At 38.0% G+C, this 21,472-nt stretch overlaps 3 protein-coding genes and 1 non-coding gene across 5 annotated transcripts; 2 read left to right on the forward strand and 2 right to left on the reverse strand.

The window, feature by feature from the left end:
* The first annotated feature begins 3,996 nt into the window (after positions 1-3,996).
* LOC138025023 (uncharacterized) lies at positions 3,997-9,115 on the forward strand. Of its 2 annotated transcripts, XR_011127124.1 has the most exons (9): positions 3,999-4,070; positions 4,148-4,182; positions 4,455-4,529; positions 5,757-5,848; positions 5,943-6,090; positions 6,599-6,730; positions 7,672-7,733; positions 8,489-8,588; positions 8,969-9,115. XR_011127124.1 is itself a non-coding variant. In XM_068872254.1 (8 exons), exons 1-8 carry the CDS (start codon positions 4,004-4,006, stop codon positions 8,535-8,537), a joined length of 660 nt encoding a protein of 219 aa, XP_068728355.1. In that variant the 5' UTR covers positions 3,997-4,003; the 3' UTR covers positions 8,538-8,932. The 2 variants fall into 2 exon arrangements, 1 of the variants encoding a protein (XP_068728355.1); XM_068872254.1 differs by lacking the exon at positions 8,969-9,115 and having other exon boundaries at positions 3,997-4,070; positions 8,489-8,932.
* Trnas-uga (transfer RNA serine (anticodon UGA)) lies at positions 4,943-5,024 on the reverse strand. The gene has a single exon. It is a non-coding gene; the product is annotated as a tRNA-Ser (tRNA).
* A 1,315-nt stretch (positions 9,116-10,430) lies between the features above and the next one.
* Positions 10,431-18,626, forward strand: LOC138025020 (F-box only protein 4-like). Its single transcript, XM_068872250.1, has 7 exons — positions 10,431-10,824; positions 11,466-11,677; positions 13,194-13,429; positions 14,295-14,367; positions 14,978-15,183; positions 15,903-16,069; positions 16,592-18,626. Exons 1-7 carry the CDS (start codon positions 10,564-10,566, stop codon positions 16,667-16,669), a joined length of 1,233 nt encoding a protein of 410 aa, XP_068728351.1. The 5' UTR covers positions 10,431-10,563; the 3' UTR covers positions 16,670-18,626.
* Positions 18,627-20,346: 1,720 nt separating this feature from the next.
* On the reverse strand, positions 20,347-21,465 carry LOC138025022 (uncharacterized). The gene has a single exon (XM_068872253.1). It carries the CDS (start codon positions 21,378-21,380, stop codon positions 20,622-20,624), a length of 759 nt encoding a protein of 252 aa, XP_068728354.1. The 5' UTR covers positions 21,381-21,465; the 3' UTR covers positions 20,347-20,621.
* Between the last annotated feature and the right edge of the window lie 7 nt (positions 21,466-21,472).

A 21,472-nucleotide genomic window follows, 5' to 3' on the forward strand; every position in this document is an offset into this window, starting at 1 on the left:
ACGATTGGCGATAAGAATAAACTACCAGATTCTGTTGTGCTAGCCCAAGTCCAGAAACTTTCAAGAGCCGGTTGAGGGTCTACCTTTGCGATAGACACTAACCAAATGTTCTGTAATAAATAATTCTCACTTGCATTGACATTGTTTGATTTTACGCTTGCACATTTATTTAATGTTTACACTTGCACGTATTATCTCTTATATTGCACGCTCACAACAATCTTCTTATGAGGGGGAAGGCTGCCTCAGTAAGAAGAAGAATATCCCTGTAGTAGTAATCATCAACCATAGGAAACCCGAGTATCTCGAGGTGCGCGGAACGTATGAGCTATAACAATAGTAGGTAACTATTTGACTATTTGAATGAAGGAGTAGTTTCTAAAGAAACTGTGGTGCTGCGTCGGTGGGGAAGTAGTATACAAAAATTTTTGGTTTTATCAACGGAGTTGATAATGTAAATTGGCCACCGTACAGAGATTCTAAAAGCTGACGTTTCGAGCGTTAGCCCTTCGTCAGACCGCTCTGACGAAGGGCTAACGCTCGAAACGTCAGCTTTTAGAATCTCTGTACGGTGGCCAATTTACATTATCAACTCCGTTGATAAAAACAAAAAATTTTTATTTGACTATTTACCAAGCACTGCCTGGAGGAGACCCTTGTTTTGACTGAATTCACCTGGATCTCCTGGGATGGAAAGGTGTGACCAAACAAAGGAAAGTAACCTTTATTTAATATGCCACGTTTGATACATCAATATTCACAAATGGCTACGAAAATTTGAATATCGTTTTGCTTAGAAATCTCCCTTTCAGACTTGTGAGGCAATGAAAACAAAACTGAGCTGAAAATTTGACCATAAAGCCTCGTAGCCATGGCTGAATATTGATTCAGCCTTTTATCAAACAAGGGAAATGAAGGAATGCCTTTTTAAAAGATAGTGAAATTTATTCTTGTGTTCAGCTTGTGTGGTTTGTGATAGATGAATACACTACACAATGAATTCTTTGTTTACAAGAAGTAATTTTATTTCATGTACATTTTGCACCCATGAACATCAGTGATAAGCTTAGGCACTTGCTGGTTGGGCAGCAGCCTTTTTCCTTTTTAGAGATTTTGCTTGGGATCCTTCTCTAAATCCATTGTTAAAGCGGCGATAAACCAACTTCAAGTGGCGCATACGGCCGGTTCCAGTGGTCTTTCTGCGATTTGCCTTGACGCTCCAGTTGACTATAAATAGAAGACTTTGTTTTAAATTGGACTGTCCCACATCACATGATAATAATTATTATTGATTATTGGATTAGGCTAAGTATATTATTGTGCAAATGCTGGCGTGGGAGCGCGGGGGGGGGGGTTAAATTTGTTTAAAGGGGACATCATCTGTCTAATGTCAGATGATTTTAGCATCAAACAGAGTAAAATCTATTACCGGTAAGTCTTGACTCCTACGAGTCAATGGGTTAAGAGCAAAGCATCTTCTGGGTCAATTTGCACCATGCCATGGGATGAATTCAAATTGAAACAAAGTCGCAAAGCAAAATAAACAACTTACATTTACGCGTCTTAGCAGCTGGGTATCCACATCTTGCACATCGCTTCTTCTGGATGTGGTAAGATGATCGCCCACAACGCACACAAATAGTGTGTGTTTTGTTATGGCGCTTACCAAAACTGGATGTTCCTTTTGTCTGAAAAGAAACAAGTTACCAACCCAAATTAGCAGGTAAATTTGAGAAGTCAGGCATTCAGTCATCCAAAAAGGCAGTTAATACAGATTCAAGTTCATGCACAATGCTAAAGTTAAGAGTTAAGGCACTCTGTACTGGTTTAACCTTCTTTTGATGCTAAATATCAACATATGCAATTGGTAGAGTGAACAAAAACCCTTTTTTTTAAAGACATGTTAAATTCTTTTCACACCACAGGTTAAGGTTAATACAGTATAAATTCGTGTTTTTGCTTGTCTATCCAGCCATCAAAGCAACATTGGACTATTTAAGAAAAATAATATGATGCCAGTCACATACACAAGCAAAATTAATCACTTCTCAAGTACATTTGAAGTTGTAACATTATAAAAGGTACAAAGGAATCCTTTGATTTCAATGAAATCTTGGCAGCCATGTTGGCATCCTTAGACAAAGAGACATTGGATATGACTTAAGGAATTATTTTGCAAACATTTTGGTTGGTTTAAAACATGGCCACTAAACTTACCACAATGAGGAATTCCCACCCACTCATTCTACAATCCCCCTCCCTCCCTCCCCCTCCCCCCAAAACAGCTCCAACGGCTGTCACAATCAATAACAAAAGAAAGCTAGAGGCACGTGTACTGGTAAAGTGAGATGACTCGTACCTCAATGATTAGCAGGGCTTGAAATAATAAAAAAAAAAAAACTTCAGTCGCCGACTGAGAAAGGTAAGTCGCCAATAAGCAAATTCAAAACTTTCAATTACCACTCACTGCAAGACAACCTTACGACGTGCTAATTGTGCAAGCAAATAATAATAATAATAATGTGAAAGCAATTAAAACTGCTGAAATTGATGCTAGGTGTCATGTTGTTGGTTAAGCCCCCCAAAAGCAATCGAGATGGCAGATACTTGTCAAGTATGTTCTTTCAATACCAGCGGTCTTTCTGCAAAATGCTGTGCCCGCGATTTACACAGAAGTAACACCGCTAATAATGGCATCACGTTGAAATGTTCCTAACCTGAATCACTTATTGATTATTTATTCACTTTTTTCAGAAATGAACTTGCCAAGTTGGCGACTAAAGGAGCATTTTTAGTCGCCAAGGTAGAAGTTTTTGTCAAATTGGCAACTGTACTGGTCGCAATTTGGAGCCCTGATTAGGGGGTGCAACCAAGAAGATAACGAAGTCTGTATTGCTACAAGGCCACTTCTTAAAACAATGATGAAGCGTAGCTGCTGAATCCCATGCCATCTTCGTTAGCATTCGGCGGTGTTCTTTGAAAAACAAGTCATAATGCAATAGGGGTCATTCCTATGCAAATACATGCAAGTGGCAGGATATTCAGCAGTTGAGCTCTTAAAAGTTTACAGACTGTGTTTGTATGCAGTTCTATGGAACTGGAAAACGTATCTGTAAACCTGGAGCGATTTCACAGTATATGGCTACAAACAACTGCTATTGTCTTCTTCTTCTTACATCACTGTTGTAGTTAGTGAGCCTAAAGGCCCACAATCACCCAAGAGTCATTGTGGTCATTTGTTTTTGTTTTCAAATGACAGTTTGTCCAAATGTGCGATCATGAGGGAAACAAAATGTTAGCTATAGGAATAATTTCGTGTTCCACAAAATTCAGCGACGGTGTGCAATGACTTTCGGGCGAATGTGGGCCTTAAACTGCTGAATACACTAATGGTTCCAATGGCAATGTATTCAGCCGTTACCGCCTTTTCAGAATACTATAAACACTTCCCAATTATGTTACACGATAGTTTGTTACTGTGTTATAAATTGCTTTCCAAGACATGTTCACGGACTTTTATACTGAGAACTGTATTATGATCGGATATAGATAACAACTTAATATTTCACTTGTTTTCATTTATAATCGTTTCCCAAGTCATGTTGAATACAAAATACTGAAAAAAAAGGAAGAAGATAAACTCTGGACAAATTTATTGGAAAAAATGCCCACAAAAATACATTCTTGGAACGAGAGCATCACCAGAAACAAGTGCTCCACTGGATCTCAGTAAGGCATAAAATCGAAAAATCACACAGCACAGTTACGGAGCAAAGGCATTGGTTTAATCAGGGCATATTAGATTTGCGTTTTACCCGTACTGTTATGAGATGAAAAAGGATTTCGATAAGACATTATGCTAACACTCACCATGGCTCAGTAAGGCCGTGAAAGAAAGAATGACTGAGGAGCCAGGCAACAGATTTGTTCCCACTGGACTGCGGGTTACCTCAACAGAGAAAATACAGATGTCCTTACATAACGTAATATATGGATAAAGAAAATGGCGAGAAACTGTGAGAAGAAACTTATCGGACTAAACAGATTATGGCTGGAAAAACAACAAAAAGGTTGGACTTTAAATTCGCCTTCCCTAAAAAACATTTGTTCAGAAGAGCATTTTTTTATTGTTTAATTTTTCTCGCAGATGAATTGGAAAAAAATCCGAAGAGACCCAATCTCGTAAGTAGCAATGAATTTGAGACACAAGCCAAGAGGAAAAGTCGTGAAATGACGTGGTTAGGAATACAGGGGTGTCATCAAGTTTTTTCACAGGACGTCGTGAGAGTTCTGCATCTGGATATTTTGTCGTATTTTTTAAGAAAAGTGAAGTAAGCAACCGACGTCACAGACCGGCAAATCATTGGGCAAATTTAAATTGATGTTAACAACTGGTAATAAATATTAAATGCCTTATTTTTCTGTTTAACTATATTTTTTCTCTTCTTTTTAAGCGTTCACTGAATACTGCCTCTGAGGTAAAAAAGTGGATTCCTGGCATTAAGAGAGAGATTGATTATTGTTTAGACGTAAGTTAAATTTGTTTTTTTTTAGCTATAGTATAATGCCATTCTTTTTGTATTTGTTTTTTCGTAATCTTGAAGTACCTTTTGGTTCCTTGATGAGCTCAAGGGTAACAGTTAGTAAAAGGAAAGAGACTTTATTATTTTGAATGTCTAGTTGATCTTGCGCTGGAGCAAGTCTAATTGGGGACACTGTAAACTGAAATTAACAATTAACACAAATCAAGTCAAATGTTGGTTTTTGAGGAGAGGGGAAACCGGAGTACCCGGAGGAGACCTCTCGGTGCAGAGTAGAGAACCAACAAACTCAACCCACATAATTATGATGCCGAGTCTGGGAATCGAACCAGGGCCACATTGGTGGAAGGCGAGTGCTCTCACCACTGCGCCCATCACTGCGCCATCCCTGCGCCCTCCATCATAGTCGGCAGGACACGAACCTGCGCGGGGAGACCCCAATGGATTTCAAGTCCATCGCCTTAACTTCTCGGCCACAACTACAGTATTAACGGTAGTCCCATACCACGACTACTGTGGTATGGGAGTTGAGCGGTCTGCGCACTTCAACATTGAAGCTTGTACCCTGAGATAACAATAATGTACATGATGCACGTCTTCTCCTCTCCATTACTTCTCTCATGTTGCTAAAATTTGCAGACTCATTGTTAATTAAGCCCCAGGGTTGCAGGGAGGAGAAGAGGGTTGCATCTTTAGTGGTATTTTAGGGAGATAGTCTAAGGTTGGGAGGCACGGTGGCCTCATGGTTAGTGCGCTCGACTCGGGATCGAGTGGTCCGGGTTCGGGGCCTGGCAGGGGACATTGTGTTGTGTTCTTGGGCAAGACACTTTACTCTCACGGTGCCTCTCTCCACCCAGGTGTATAAATGGGTACCGGCGTAATGCTGGGGGTAACCCTGCGATGGACTAGCATCCCATCCAGGGGGGAGTACAAATACTCCTAGTCGCTTCATGCTACAGAAACCGGAGATAAGCGCCGGCCTGATGAGCCTTCTGGCTTGTAAGCGGAGACTTTACCTTACCTTTTACCTTCTTAACGTTACAAGGGTCAACCAGCCTACATACGTATTGCGTATTGTTTCTTTCTGAGCTAGTTATGCTCTTGCAAAAGCATTCTTCTGTTATGCAAAATTTAAATGCCAATATCATGCTTGCCAGTGAAACTGGAGAAAACGTCTTTCACATTTGTTTCTTTGTCCTGTACATGTATATACAGCAAATCTCTGGAGCTAGACAGCATCGTTATCCTGACACAAAAATAAAAGAGTTTGAAACAAAGGTGGAAGAGCTTGAGAAGGAATATAAAAGGTAAAAATAATTCACCCTCCCAAAAGAAGGCACAGCTGAAGATGCAGCTGATCTTTCAAGAATAATTTTTGTTTTTACTAATTCCTCTTAATAGGTTTGTCAACAAAGTCTACAAGTTGGATCCAAGCACAACAGGGGTTCCATGGCAACCACGAGGATACATAAGCAAGAGGAAAGCAATGGCAAGCCCTGCAAATGAAGCAACCTTTAAAAAGATTTGCACCCCAATTTTAGACAAAGAGGTTTAAATTGATTTTTTTTATTTTCACGATGGTGTATGCTATTCTCTGTTTTCACATGACGTCACAGCTGCCATGTTTGTGCCTCTAAACAAAGAAATGGCGGCCATATTTGTGTCCCCACCCAATCCTCTGGGAATTGAACTCTACTATTATGCAAACGATTTTTTTTTTTTTTTTCATCGAAAAACATGGCTGTTGATCATGAGCGTGAAAACCAACAATTAGTGCATTTTCTGCATGTGAGATGAGGAAAGGGCAGTACTACATGGAGTTAGGTCAAACTGTAAATACAACCTTCTTTATCATTCACTGTTCTTTACAATGGGTATGTGTTGTAAGGGATTTGGTGTACAATTATAAAAAACCAAAGTTCGTCAAAGTACTGTAGACCAACAGATTAATTACGCCGAACATCTATAATGGGTGTGGCTGTTTAGTGTTACCTTTAGTTGTCAATCACCCAACAAATAATTTTTTTTGTATGAAGTTAAACCTTTGCTTTGTTTAGCACCAACTTGATGACAGAGTAAAAAATGATGCAACAACATCAACTAGAGGTGATAAGGCAGATGAACAATCCATTGAGCTCACTCAGAGGATCAGAGCAAGAGACTTGGCTGTGACCTCAAAAAGAAATAAGGTGCTAGTTAACATAATTTTTTATTTATCAGTTTGATCAAATGCTGTAGCAAGAATTTAGCAGCGAGTCTGCTCTCTTCATTGTGAGATATCTGCCCAAGCAGCAGTTTCTTCTTGAAAGAATGTGTGAAAGTTATATCTTGTAACTGAGGATATGAGGTGATGTCCCAAGCAAAGAATCATCAAAATTAACAAACTACTTAAGCAGTTGTGAAGGAAACTGAAAAAAAAAAGGATTTGAACCTATGACCATGCAATTTGTAGCCATCTGGGAACTGGTCATTAAGCACAAGTCATTCTTTTTTCCATAGAGGGAGAATAGATCCTTCTCCAAAATGGCAGCAACAGATTTGAATGTGTTAAAATCATGAACTGAATGAAAAACTGATACCAGAAATAGAAAGAGCACCTTACTTTAGTAACTCTTAAAATTTTTAGTGTATTAGGTGTTATATCAACTGAGAAAATGTAAATTGAAATTTGACAAATTTACAGAGTGACGTTTGTTTGGATGACTGGGGATAGACATGTACGTCATACCCGCAATCATGCGAACATTTGTAAATTTTCATTTTTCAACTTACATTTTCTCAGCTGATATTACACCTGATATGCCGAAAAAGGTAAGGTGCTCTTTCTATACATCAGTTTTTGATTTTAACTTAGCGGTATTTGAATTTTCAGCCGCTGCTTTTTGGAGAAGGGTCTAGTTACGATGAAGAATGTTTGAAAGTCATATGATTATTAATACTGTGGATGTCAAACTATTATAATTTTCCTAAGCTAGAGATCATTGCAGTCAATAACCAAGAATGAATTCTTGAAACTGTTGTACAATCATGATACACTCGATTAAATAAATAATCATTCAATTTTATTGTTAATTACTCTGTAGGTATGGAACAATAAATTATTTATATTTGGTTTTCTTGTTCATTATAGGATAATTCTGAAAGCACTGAATTACCTGAAAAACAGGACATTGTAGATGTCCAACACAAAAGGTAAACTGCAGTTTCAAAAAAGATGCTCTTTTAAAAGAAACTGGGTCTCATTTCATCTTCAGAATGGCTATTGACAATAAATTACGGTCTTTTAGTCTTCCACTCATATATTTTAAGATACAAGGTCATGGATTTAAATATAGATGCTACAGTACATGTAACTTAAAGTTGAGAAGTTAGTGAGCTAATTAGCTCGTGAATGCAGACGTTTCTACGTCTGTATTCGCAGGCTAATTATGAGCTAATAGGTACTAAAAATTTTACTCAGATTGACTGAATAGAGTGCCACGCCTTTTCTAGCAATGTTGCCAGTGATAAGTTCATGGCATCATATAGAAATTAAACAATAAACATAGAAATTTTAGTAAATATTACAATTACCATTTTGCAAGGTTGTTTCCATTGCCTACTTGTATGCAGGAAGGAGACAATGATTCAAAACTGCCACTTTACCTGTAGGTTAAATCAAATTCTTTCTATCCAAGTTGCCACCCTTTGTTACTTTTCTGAATGTTGCACTTGTCGTTTGCAAAACTTTTGGCCCATATCTTGAGATTTTTATTGGTATTTTGAAGATGTGTAGATCTTCAAGCGCAAAATCTACTTTGACTGGCCGCTTCTGGGACCATGCCATGCAAATTGATCACCCTGGTGTGAATTATTGTTTGTGAGGAAATGAAACAACAAAAGTGGTTTTGATGCATGTATATACTCATAGAAGTGTAAATTAATTTTTCTAATTCCTTCATTTATAGTATCTTAGGGTTGGACTATAGCTCATCAAGTGACTCTGATGTTTCATAGCAAAGCTACAATCCATAATGTCATTCATTTGTCACAATTATCGCAGATGAGGTAAAAGAATTGTTAATTTTATCATATGCACATCATGGTAGTTTGTTTTCAGCAGTGCAAAGATAAAACGTGAAGGAATTCTTTATACAATAGTGGTGATAATGGCTAAACTCTCTTTGTTACTATTGAGTCATTAACATTAAGCAACAACTGGCCGCTGTTTTCAGCATCTTCCTATTAAGTCCATAAATATTAAGCATCGTTTGACAGTGATGTTAAACTGTTGGCCTTGGGGAATTGTTTTTTATGTAACTCTTTCTTCTTAATTTAAACCTCAGTGCACATTATTTTAATATTACTCTGTATTTTGTTTGTTGATTAAAAAACTTTTTGCTTTAAGTGAATTCACTCATCATTTATTTGGTTTATCTCATTTGCAGTCTGTTTTGGTGGGGGAATGTTTTATCCGATTTGGTTGCCAAATAAACTAATAATGAATGAATCAGTGAGGAGATCAATGCAATATCTTGAAGTACCTGAGACCTGTGGGTTTAAACACCTGACAATGAAAAATAAAGTGATTTACCAAAGATTGACTGCTTCAGGTTTCCTGAGTGTGTTATTGCAGTAGCCCACAAACCTGCAGGAGCACTGAGCTTTGAGTGGAATTTAAAGTTTTGCTTTGAAGCTAGATTTTCCACCATGTGGAAATTTTGTTGTACACTGTTTTTCTCTTGACTTGGTTACATGTATACATATACAGATAGGTTGGGGATGGAGAGACAGCAGGCTGGTACCCTAGGTTAGGATGCTTTCTATTTGACAGAACAGACCAGACAGACACGTCATTTGGAAGGACTAACTCTACAACACTTTCAAATTAAGACACTTCAAGGATGACATCCAGAGGAATGCAAGGGATTATTGTGCAGGTTTTCTTCAAATTGCAAACTGACGGGTCTGCCCGGCCAGTTCTGACAAAAGGAAAACGCCCCTAGATCAGACTAGCTTTATGCCCAACAGTGTTCTCAGGTCATTCATGTTGAGTTCAAATTTGATACTGAATGCAATAACCCTTGGTTGATTTCTAATGAAACCAACTAGTTGACCAGTACCTAGTAGGCTTTGTGCAGACATCCCCAATTTCCTGCATAAAACGAAGAAAAGACATGTTCTTGCGGACTCAAAAAAGACAGGTTCCAACACGACAAAAACATATTGAGCATTGTGAGGGAAAAAAACTGAAGGATTAATGGAATCTGAAGGTCTTTTTAAACGGGTCGTAAAAGGGAGGATCTGTGACTATGTGGAAGCGTACATTTTTGTAACGAGTCCTTTTTTAGGCTCATCAATGTCACGTTTTTAAATAAAGTTTTTCAGTTTCAGCCATCGTCACCAAAGAAGAGTTTGCATGTTATGTACATATAATCTGGATCCAGTTATTTTCTTTATCATGAAAACCTTTATGGCCAATGATACTACATATTAATATTTGTCACTAAATTTCTGGTGCGGTATGAACAACTAAAGCACAACTATATTTTGGGCAAAATATGGCCGAAATACTGGGCGCGTCTCAATTTATTCGTCGATGGTAAAATTAGAAATGACAGCAGTAGACTGTTTGTTTACTAGGCTCACGCATTATGCGACATTTCAGAAGAGTTTGTCTCTGAAAAGACTCTTAGTTTTCACCCATATTTTGTGTTCAGGTAACTTTTTCAGTTGTAATTTTAAATACTTATTTAAAAATGCTGTTTTTCTTTCAAAAAACAGTGAATGAGCGCGGGAAATTAATTGTTTATTTGCCAAACCCATGGTGACTCTAAAATTAGACACACGTAGGTTTCGTGCGTGACAACCGGAAATTGCTAAAAATTGCCACGTCGATAAAATCTACGTACTTCTTCAGGCAGCTGAAAGTTTGTCAAAACATGTAGAGCTTAATGTATTTTGTGGAGTAGACTTTATCGCCTTTGTCGTTTTCAGACTTGGTGAAGACGCTTTCTTTTTTATCAAATCGGTGTAATTAATCATGCGAGATAATCAACACCAGTTGAATACTACTTCCGGTTTGACTCTGAGCAGTTCGGAGAGCGAAAGCATTTTAGAAGCATTTGCTTTCCCTGTACGGTATTTATTCAAACTTTATGAAACCGCAGTGATGGAGAATGAAATACAAGAGATTACAGTTCTACCTTCAAAGGGTCGGGCGGCTTGGAGTCGAAGCGATATCGGAAGAAAGGTGGTCGTAAAGGAGCCCATAACATCAGAATTCGGTTTCCAAGAGTTACCGGTAAGCGAGAGAAAATCATCTGAGAAATTTGAAAACTCGTTGAAATTTGAAGTTATATCAAGACATGATCAATCAGTCGGGTAACAATGTGCGAGGTAAACGAATCAGTTAAATCGGTAATGGATCCGGTATTTCGTATTTCCACGTTATCAGGTCTAGTTACTTTTCCGTAAGAAAACATCGGTGCCATTGCTTTTTCTATCGGAATCATTGGCTGGTCAGTGTAAAGGATAAATGAACGAGGAAGGCTTGTATTTCTGTGTCTTGGTGGCTTGTCATTGCCAGCAAAGGAAGGTAATGTACATTTTTCGTGGCTCGTCGTTCGTCAGTACTAGTGACTGGAGGATCAACTCTTTAAATTGAGTGATGTGGCCGGTCCGAAAGCTTAGTGCTTTATTATTATTATTATTATTATTATTATTATTATTTTTATTATTATTATTATTATTATTATTATTATTATTATTACCATCTGTTTTTTCCATAATTATTTGTAATCTCCCACTCCTTTGCTACCCTGGCAGAAAGACACTATGATATAAAATTCGAACTAGTTACAGAAGATGGCATAGTGCATCTGTCTCATTATTTTTCATTGTTACAGTATTGATTTTTGTTATTCACTTTATCTTTTTTGGCAGATTAACTTGCAGCTTAAAATATTTTCGTACTTGGATGCACGATCAGTCTGTACAGCAGCAATAGCATGCCGTTACTGGAGCATGCTTAGTGAGGATAAGATATTATGGATGAACTTAATGCAGCGTGACATGCATCAATGGAGCACCATGGGATACCAGTCATGCCCATCAACGTACATAGAGGCTAGGTCTGATTTAACATTGAAGCAAATGTGAGTGCCAATTCCTTACTCCCTATCATCCCTCCCTCACTCCATTTCTTCTTCTTTTTTTTCTTTCTTCCTTCTTTAATACCATCCTTCCTCCTTGAATTCCCTTTCTTTGTCACTTTCTTCCTCCCTTCCTTTTGTCTTCCCTCCTTTCTTGCCTTGCTTTCTTGCTCCAACCCTCTTTCTCTAGTCTTCTCTTCTTGATTTCTTCTTACTTTCCAACCTTCCTTCCTCTCTCCCTTCCACCCCTCTACTGTACACTCTTTCCTGGACATTTCTAAACAACGAAACAGGGAAACGCTGAAACAGCGAAACAAAGCACCAAAGCACCAAGTATGACCCCACCGTACATTGAATACTAACCGACAAAGGTTGGACTTGAGATTGAATATCCTAAAACATTATCGTTCCTTATCTCAGTCTTAATCTGAAACTTAATCTTAATCTCAATGAATTAGGAGAAATAACATCTAAGACCTAATTAGGCCTAAAATGATATTCCTTCTTCCTTCCTTAATTACTCACTGAAAAATGTCTCCATTAACCCTTTTATATTTGATGTCCAAACCGGCCTAAACCGGCCAGACTTAGTATTTTACTCTGTCTAACGCCAGGGTATTTTACTCTGTCTAACACCAGACGATTTTACTCGTCAGTGGGGGACCCCTGTGAGTCAGTGGATTAATTCTCCCCTCCTTCCCCCTTCCTCCTTGTCCTTTTTCCATCCTTTCTTAGTTTAGTTTAGTTTAGTTTATTGAGATTTGTCACCACAAAATACATACATTATCATAACAGTAGTATGACGTGACCAGAGAGACGAACAGGGCGGAGCCCCAATTGCAACGTATCCCCTAGGCTCAAAAAAGTATAAGCCTTCCTTCGTCTATTCCCACATTTCTTGTTCTTTTCCTTTCTTCCTTTCTTCCTTTCTTCCTTTCTTCCTTTCTTCCTTTCTTCCTTTCTTCCTTTCTTCCTTTCTTCCTTTCTTCCTTTCTTCCTTTCTTCCTTTCTTCCTTTCTTCCTTTCTTCCTTTCTTCCTTTCTTCCTCCCTCCCTCCTCTCTCTCTCTCTGTCTCTCTCTCTCTCTCTGCCTTCTTCCTTCCTTCCTTCCTTCCTTCCTCCTTCCTTCCTTCCTTCCTTCCTTCCTTCCTTCCTTCCTTCCTTCCTTCCTTCCTTCCTTCCTTCCTTCCTTCCTCCTTCCTTCTTCCTTCCTTTCTTTCTTTCTTTCCTTCTTTTCCTTTCTTTCTTTCTTTCTTTCTTACTTCCTTCTATATTTTTCTGTTTAACATTTGCCCTATCTTTCGTTCATTCCGTGGTGCTTTCATTAATGCCTCCTTTCCTTCATAATATTTCATGATTTCATAATCACCTTCACTTTTAGAGTTTACAGTAGCTTATTCATCCATTCAACCATAATACCATCTGTTATTTTGAAGCTCAATATTGAGAGAAAATAAGACTTTTTTGAAAAAGAGTGTACATGTATTTTGTACTTTGCTTTAAATTTTCTCATACTGTAGATACTTGCAATGTTGTCCAGAGTGCAGGTCTTTGCGGAGAAGTAGAAAATCAAGCTTTAAGTCCATCGTCTTCTACAACTTGCAGAACTTGTCATCATTATTTAAGAGAAAATCACCGCGTGTGGTTATGTTTGGTCCGGGGTTGGAGTCAGACACTAGAGGCCTTGTCCGTCAACTTCTTCATGATCGAACATCTCCATTTGAAATGACTGGCATGTTTCCTGGAAAATTTGACGGTAAAAATTTATTGCATTGTATCTTTCAAATAGTATAATTATGCACTTTGACTGCATTGCCCAGTTTGGCCAGTTATTGGGCTCTACTGTTAAGAATATATTATATTTTAATAGTAGAGCCCCTTAGCCAATTGACACCTTTATTGTCCTGAGACTGTGCATGACCATTGACAAGTAAAATCGTCTGGCGTTAGACACAAAAATATTTTAGTCCCACTCCTAGGAGTTGAGACCCAGAGATGTGAAAAAATACTTCTCAAGCTTTAATCCTCTACTTCCTAAATAGGCCATTTACAGCTTTTACTCAGTGTAATGCCAAACAGTTTTGTCATCTATGGGGAACCTCCAAGGGGGACAAGCTAGGGTCAACAACATCTATGTCCAATCAAAAACTACATTTATCATATGACTAGCGCTCCATGAGCAGGCAAGATGAACCAAATCCTGTGCTGTGATTGGCTACTTGAGCAGGCAAGATGGAGCTATCTCGCCTGTTCGGGATTTCTTGCTTGGTCCCACAAGATCAAAGATCATTTTTTGGTATTTTATCCCATAATATCGGATTATAATAAATCTTTTATTGACCAAGCTTATTCTGTCAAGATGGCTGGATTATGGGCCTCATTCTTTTTTTGCATGTTTATGGACCTCAATGAACTAGGCCAATATATAGCCATCTTGACCTCACGCTTGGTCAATAACCCATATTTATGGCCCCTTTATTGTTATCTTTGGAATTAACCACTTTCAAATATTGCCAAAGTAAAGACTGCCAGTATCCCTCTTGCTTTGGTCAGTGTGAAAATTGTGCTCCTAATATTAGCCACTAACGTATTGTAAAATGTATTTGTTCATTTGATTGCAGGCATGGGTTCTGGACTTTGCTTGAAGTTGGATGACGTGGAATTTAACCTTATAACACTTTATGCCTCAAACATGTAAGTGAAATAAACGAAAAAATTAAGATAGTCCTCTAAGAAAAAAAATTATGGCAAATAAACAAAGCTGTTAGTACAAGTAAAATATTATGTGTCAGTAAATATCTATAAAGTTAATATATAAAATGCACATTTATTGTAAGTGGGAGACTGCACAAAATGGAGACAAATTATTTACATATATGGCCAGTTCGAATGAGCCATGTGAAGATCATAATAATATTATTATGTACTTTATGTAATTCCCTTCTGAGTCCTTTGTTGAAGAATTAGTTCTGTCACTAGCTCTGCAGGCAGAGAAAACACAGGTTGATGCTTCTGTTACATGACTTGTAATCAACTTGAAGACAATCCCTCCTTCAAAATCCTAGCTCCACCCCTGCAATCTACCTGTGGTGGACATCACTGATGATGATGATGATGCTGCTGCCACCACTGCTGTCGTCATCGCCATACATGTATGCATGGGAATTAAAATGATTCTTGGAAACCGGCCAGGAAATCAATGCCACATTTTGATTTTATGGTTTCTGAGTCACTTCATGAGTTGTTAACAAGTTTTACAATAATGCTGAAGCATTAAAAGAATCAATCATGGTTGTCTTTTTAGGAAAGACAGAGAAGCCAATGCACGTCTTGGCCGACCAAGATTGAGCAAACTGCTTGTTGATGTTGACGATGCAAGTAATGATGATGGAATTGATAGTGACGAGTCTCAGCAAAGTGACATGAGATTAAGACACTCAGTGAGGGAGCTTTGTAAGACCATAGATGGCTTTATATATGTGGTTGATTCTTCTGCTGATAGCCAAAGAGGTGAAGGGTTTTAAAAAATTGTATCTTTTTTTTTAGTTGGAAGTGAATCCATTTAAGATAATCCTATTTGAGGTACAAAGGAACTTCACTATTCCTATTCTTCTTAAGTGCAGAAACCTACACATTTTGGATGCTATTTATTCGCCCAAGGCGAAGTGATTATTGGTGAATATTCACCAATAATCACTGAGCCTGAGGTAAATAACTGTTTTAGTATAAATACACAGGTGATTATTTCAAAAAAGGGAAAAAAAAAAACATTTCAATGCGAAATCATCTTCACTTACAATGGCAAAACAACTACCGGCAGCCATTTTGTCCGTCGAGGTGATTATCTGCTGATAATCCGAGATAGCGAGCCATTGAGAGCACGCAATTTTGTAAAATCACCTGTGTATTTATACTAAAATAATAGTTTTATTACTTAATTGAGCCTTTAGGAGACTGGCCCAGCTAGGACTAAGCACATGAAATTGTGGGCATGTTTGCAATGATATTATTCTCGACAGTGAAAGAAAGAAATGATGAGTTTTCAATAATGACACTGGTGTACTTGGAAAAGATAAGAGTGCTCCAGAGAGGAGTCAAAAATATATGGCGACTTTCTGATTGCCACGAGATGTGACAAAATTTTAATGTTAAACAACTATTTAAAGAATCATTTTAAACCAACCTTGTTACTGACCCACTATATTGCTTTTACTCTTTGCAAATTATAGTGAATTTGGGTGACAGAGAACTTTCAGCCTTGATGAATAAGAACTGGACACAAGTTAATGCTCCACTTCTTGTGCTTTCTACCGTATCACAACCAGACACACCAGCCTTGTCTTGTGCTACGGTTGTTGAGCTTCTGCAGCTGAGGCAATTTAACAGGCCATGGCAGGTAAACATTCCAACTCAACATTATAGGCCGTAGGAGCTGTCAGTGCATATATAATTACACTGTATGAAGCTGAGATGAATGTTGCCTGCCCTTTTCCTTCCATAGCCTGCTGCACAGGCTACAAATTTCTATACATGTAGGTTATTGCCTTATATATCGTGACATTTATTCATGTAAGGACATTCATGTGCTTCTTGAGGAAACTATCTTGCATGCGAAATGGCATTTTTGGGAGGTCCAGGTCCGTAGGATGCTGCATTTTCATACAGATCCATTTTCTTCCTAGTCAGCCTGTTGATCATTGTTGTTTTTGAAGGATTTGCTTTACTATCGCTTGTGACCTTCAATAATATCCACAGCCTAAACTCAAAGCTTGGTCTTTATAATTTATTTTTGTTCCACTGAATTAAGTTTGATTTCCTTCGATTCAGTTGGACTCTTAAAACTGACTAACAAGTAGCAGGTGTTTTATTTGATTTGTGATCCAGGTATTAAAAAGAAAATTTCCTCATCTGTTTTCAGGTTAATGCTGCTTGCGTTGAGTCATTAGAGGGGATCCTTTCTGGTATTAAATGGCTGCTAAATTCATGCAGCATATGAAAGTACATTTGCATGAGAATTGTCGACCATGAAGATAGCAAGTCATGACTATTGGTTCAGGAGCAACAGAAGAGGAGTTGAAAGTTGATCTGCCATTATTACAGAAATTGTTGCATGTAGAATCTGAAGAGTACAAAATTGAGCCACCCTACCGACAAATTTCATGGAAACAATGGATGGTTTTGTTACAAGTGTACAAATTTTATTTAATTTAAGGACATAGTAATTTACATGTACACAAAAATACAAAATTAAAAAACATGGCATTGGCTGTTTTTTTTTTTTTTTTGGTCAGGGACAAACTCGAGAAAGCATAAGAAGGCTATACATGTTATATTAATTGTGTCATCTTTTTAACCAGTCTGTATGCTAGAATTAATTTTTTTTTTATCCAAAGGCATTTTAGTTTGAATTTAGGTTTTGGATTTCACGGTCCGCTATTACTCACATTCGAAAACGGAGAATGGACATGAGAGGGTTGGATCTAGGTAAACGTAACGCCATTCACTCAAATTAGCTTAAAATCTTAGTGTGTAAATGCAGTTTATTATGTATGCAAAATATGAGTTTAAAAATCTGAAAGCCCAAAACTCCCATGCTGCATATCAATTATTCAGTCGCGTACCAACGCATTGTGTTGTTAAACTAGTGAGACATAATTTTCTCGTAGATCCAGCTCTCTCAAGATTTTAAAGTTAGTAATGGTGGACCATTAAATAGTTTAAAAAAATTTAAATTAAGGCTTAAAATGTGGGTCACGCAAGCCGTGTTCACACTCAACATTGATTATGATCAACTGAAGTATATATCAGGCTATCATACTCCATTCAATTTTATTCAATTATGGTTCTGTTCACATCTGTAAAAATTCAAATACAGTGCGAGACAAAATGCCGCCGTATTGCATGGCTGCCACGATTATCATCACCATCATGTGCTTGAGGCAAGAAGAGAACCAAGGATAGCTTCCAAGAATAGAAGACAAATCCAAACCTTCGCTCTACAAAGCGATTAGAAGTTTAGTCTGCTCATACCACCACATGCTCGCCATTCTGTTCAATTACGCATTGTAATTACTTCAAACAACCCCTTTGAGGTTGTTTGAAGTAATTATAATCCAGTTATTATAATCAGGGACTGCAACTACATGTAGTTGATGTGAACCAATTTCATATTTAATTTGATTATAATTCGATCATAATCAAGGCCCAATATGAACAGGGCTTTAGTGTTTAGTTAACATGGTTTTGAAATCCAAAGAAAAAAAAAATTGATTTTTTTGATCGTAGTATGGTCACTTTAACAAGGTTAGATCTAAAAACAACTGTTGCACAGGTACTGCATTGGTTAGCAAGTTTAACACAGAAATTCAGCATTATTGACTGGACACTGTAGAGTGATTAGAAAGCTCAATGTTTTGAGTGTTAGTACTTCATTGTTAGTGTTAATCCAATAATATTGTGGACACTCCTTTAGGATACTTTAGTCTTCACTATTGGACCACCACTCTTTCTTAAAATTTCATTGTCATTTGTGGGATACATGTGATAAATCAGTTTTGATTTTTTTCTGGTCAAATAAACCCGTTATCTCATCAGTCAGTGTAAAATGCGGACTACAGATGAGGGGTCTACCCTAGTGAACCAATTAGGTCAGACTAAACATTGATTTAGGCCTAATAAGGCGTAAGGTAAGCATCTGTAGGAACTCTGCTGTTGTGATCTATCATTTGTCTGTATTGCCTCTTTTCTGCACTCCACACTGACCAGTGGACTAAGTCTGATAAGGGTTCTACACCCGAACTTGATTTATATTTATTTTATATCACTCTAGTACTTGTTTAAGAGATATATATCAAGTGAAATAATAATAATTATGTTGTAAGCATTCTTCCCCATAGGGAGCTGTTATTAAATATTTATTTTTAATTTCAAGTATTTCATTAAAATACATCAAAGGAGTTAATGTAACTTGCATGTAGTGAAGCGAACATTGCTCTTTAACCCTTTGACACCCAAACTGGCGTGAACCAGCCAGACTCTAACACCAGACGGTTTTACTCATCAGTGGGGAACCCCTGGGAGTCAATGGGTTAACAGAACAAAAACTGTTCCATACATACACCATTTGCATTATGTTGTAGCATGATATCAGACTTAAAGTGCACTCCAATCCCCCATCTTTCTCACTCATCCCACAAAGAGAGAGCCTGCTCGCAGGTACTAAGGAATGGAAGCATCATGTTTAACCCTTCTCCTCCTAGGAGTGACACTTATTTTACTCTGCCTTTACTTGTCAAGGGGGGCTGGCTAATATGCAGGGGCATAGCGTGAGATTTTGAAGGTGTTACACACACAATGAATGTTTCAAGTGCCAAAGGTGCTGCAAACTAGGTAGGTCTGGGGGCATGCTTCCGCAGAGAATTTTGAAATCTAGGCTTTCGGAAATGCCATCTCCAAATATTTCTGAAGGACATTTCAACAAATAAATGCGAAGAAAAATGCAGTAGTTAGTTGTTATTTTACCCATCTGTAGAGTTTTCAGCAAGCTACAACACAAACAGAGGTTTACAGTACAAGCAAAGGGCAAAACGTCATCATAACATTTCTAACTGGGAAGTGTGGACTGGTGATAAGACTAAAACTGTGTGGGGGCCTCAGAGGGCAGAATTTTTTTTTGCTTTTGTCCACTATTACATTTCTTGCTGTTAAGGCCTGGCCAAACAGGTCCAACATGGTGGTGCAATATCATCCAACATTGTTGAATCCAACATATTGCACTCATTTGGCCACCATATTGCATGATGTTGGATGTTGTTGAATGAAGTTTGATTTCCATCTTTCTCACTCATCCCACAAAGAGAGAGCCTGCTCAACATCAACATCATCCAACATTTCTTTTGTTCTAAGGTGTGAACAGTGTTGTATTCAGTTGGCCATTGCGTTCAAAAGTGTTGCATGCGCGCGTGCCCACTAAGGTGAAGATGCGGCTATCGGTATCCATGGTGATGGTTAATTCGTTGCATCTGAACAATCTCTCTTTGAACAGATAGCCCTTCTTGTGTTCAAAGCTCTCAGGGGCATGGTGCCAATGTATCTGCTGGATCCTTTGCAAGTGAGGACCCTGGGACTCTGCTGTTAATTTAAAAGGAACTTTAAAATGCCAACATGGCGAGAGTTTGTTTTCTAAGGATTCTGGGTATATTTTGGTTCCACTCCCTTGAGTCCAAAATGCTGGATCCAACATGTTGCATTTGTTTGGCCACCTCATTCGACACTTTTCACCAATGTTGGACCTTTGGCCAGGCGTGTATGGGTTATGAAGAGATACAGCAAAAGATACTGGAAATACTCTCACAGAGAGACACCAGTATAACTCAAAATTTAAGAAACTTAGCCCAATTTTATAATGACTTTAAAAAATTAATGCTTCCAGGGAATAAAGTTTCCAGGATTTGAGCTGTACGCAAAGGCGTATGTGCGTATGTGGATGCTACGCCGGTAAAATGGCTTGCAACATCTTTTACCCTGTCACTCCTAGGAGTAACAAGGAGTGACAGTTCTAGACTTTACTCTGTCTTGGTAGAGGTTTTAACCTAGAATCGTTAGGTCCAAGCACTGATGTCAAAACTGTTAGCCGCTCAGTACTTGTGTTGAGAAATAGTTTCTTTCATGTGATTTCACTACAAAGAGACATTTATTGGTTTCAGTGGATGTTATTTAACCCTTTCACCCCTTAACCAGCCATACTTGGTATTTTACTCTGTCTAACGCCAGACAATTTCACTAGTCAGTGGGGAGTCAATCCAATTAATGACAAACATCCCAGGTGTATCTTAATTCAAAATTTACCGGAGATCCTCAAAAAGTTGTCCCTATTGACACTGCAATTTGCAGCTTTTGGAACAATAATTTTCTAAGAATGAGAATTCCTGTGGGTTTAGAAAACGATGTTAGAGCAAAAAGTGTTTCATGTCTTCATATATTATCTCTGCCATTTTCTTATAGCCCTCCTCTGTAAAATGCAGTCCATCACTCCAAAATTTACCCAAATCTTGCTCAGACAAACTTTGTTGAGGAAACTTCTTTTCCAGGTCACACAAGATCACTGCACTATCATCTTGTCTAATGCCCTGTCTGAGCTTTTCATTCACTTTCAAACGAATTTTCTCTCCTTCTTCTTTAACCCACGACAAACCATTCTTGCCCAAATCTTTATAAAAAACATCAGTTTCTGGAATTGTTAAACCAATGCACTTTGCTCCATGTTCTTTGACCTGTGAGTGCAGCATCTGGATGCCCTCAAAGAGAGTCCTTTCTAAGCCTTGTTCTGGTGTAATTACGTCGTTAGTTCCTCCCAATATAATAACTATATCGTATGGTCCGCAAGCCTCTAAAACATTTGGTAATCTTGATGTCATTTCGCCCCTAACAAGCTGTCCATAAACCCCTTTATTGTCTACTTTAAACTCAAAATTAGGATGGTTCTCCTTTAGTAGGTTTGATAGATGAATGGTATACGGTTTATCCAATTTTTCATTTTCTGTTCCTCCTGTATTTCCTGTTGTGAGGCTATCCCCGAAGGCCAGAATCTTGACCAAAACCTTAGAAGATTTAATAGGATGGTCTACCATTTCTGAGTATATACTTCGTGCCAGTATGCCATGGAGTCGCCTAACATATAGTCGTTTATGTACCCAAGTAGGTATCATTGCTGATAAACTGTACAAAACAGAACAACTTACCCTACCACTTATCACTTGTCCCTACCACTGTTTCTACTGTCCCTAGCACTGACCAACGA

Source organism: Montipora capricornis, chromosome 11, assembly GCF_036669925.1.
Source record: "Montipora capricornis isolate CH-2021 chromosome 11, ASM3666992v2, whole genome shotgun sequence".
Classification (NCBI taxonomy): Eukaryota; Metazoa; Cnidaria; class Anthozoa; order Scleractinia; family Acroporidae; genus Montipora; species Montipora capricornis.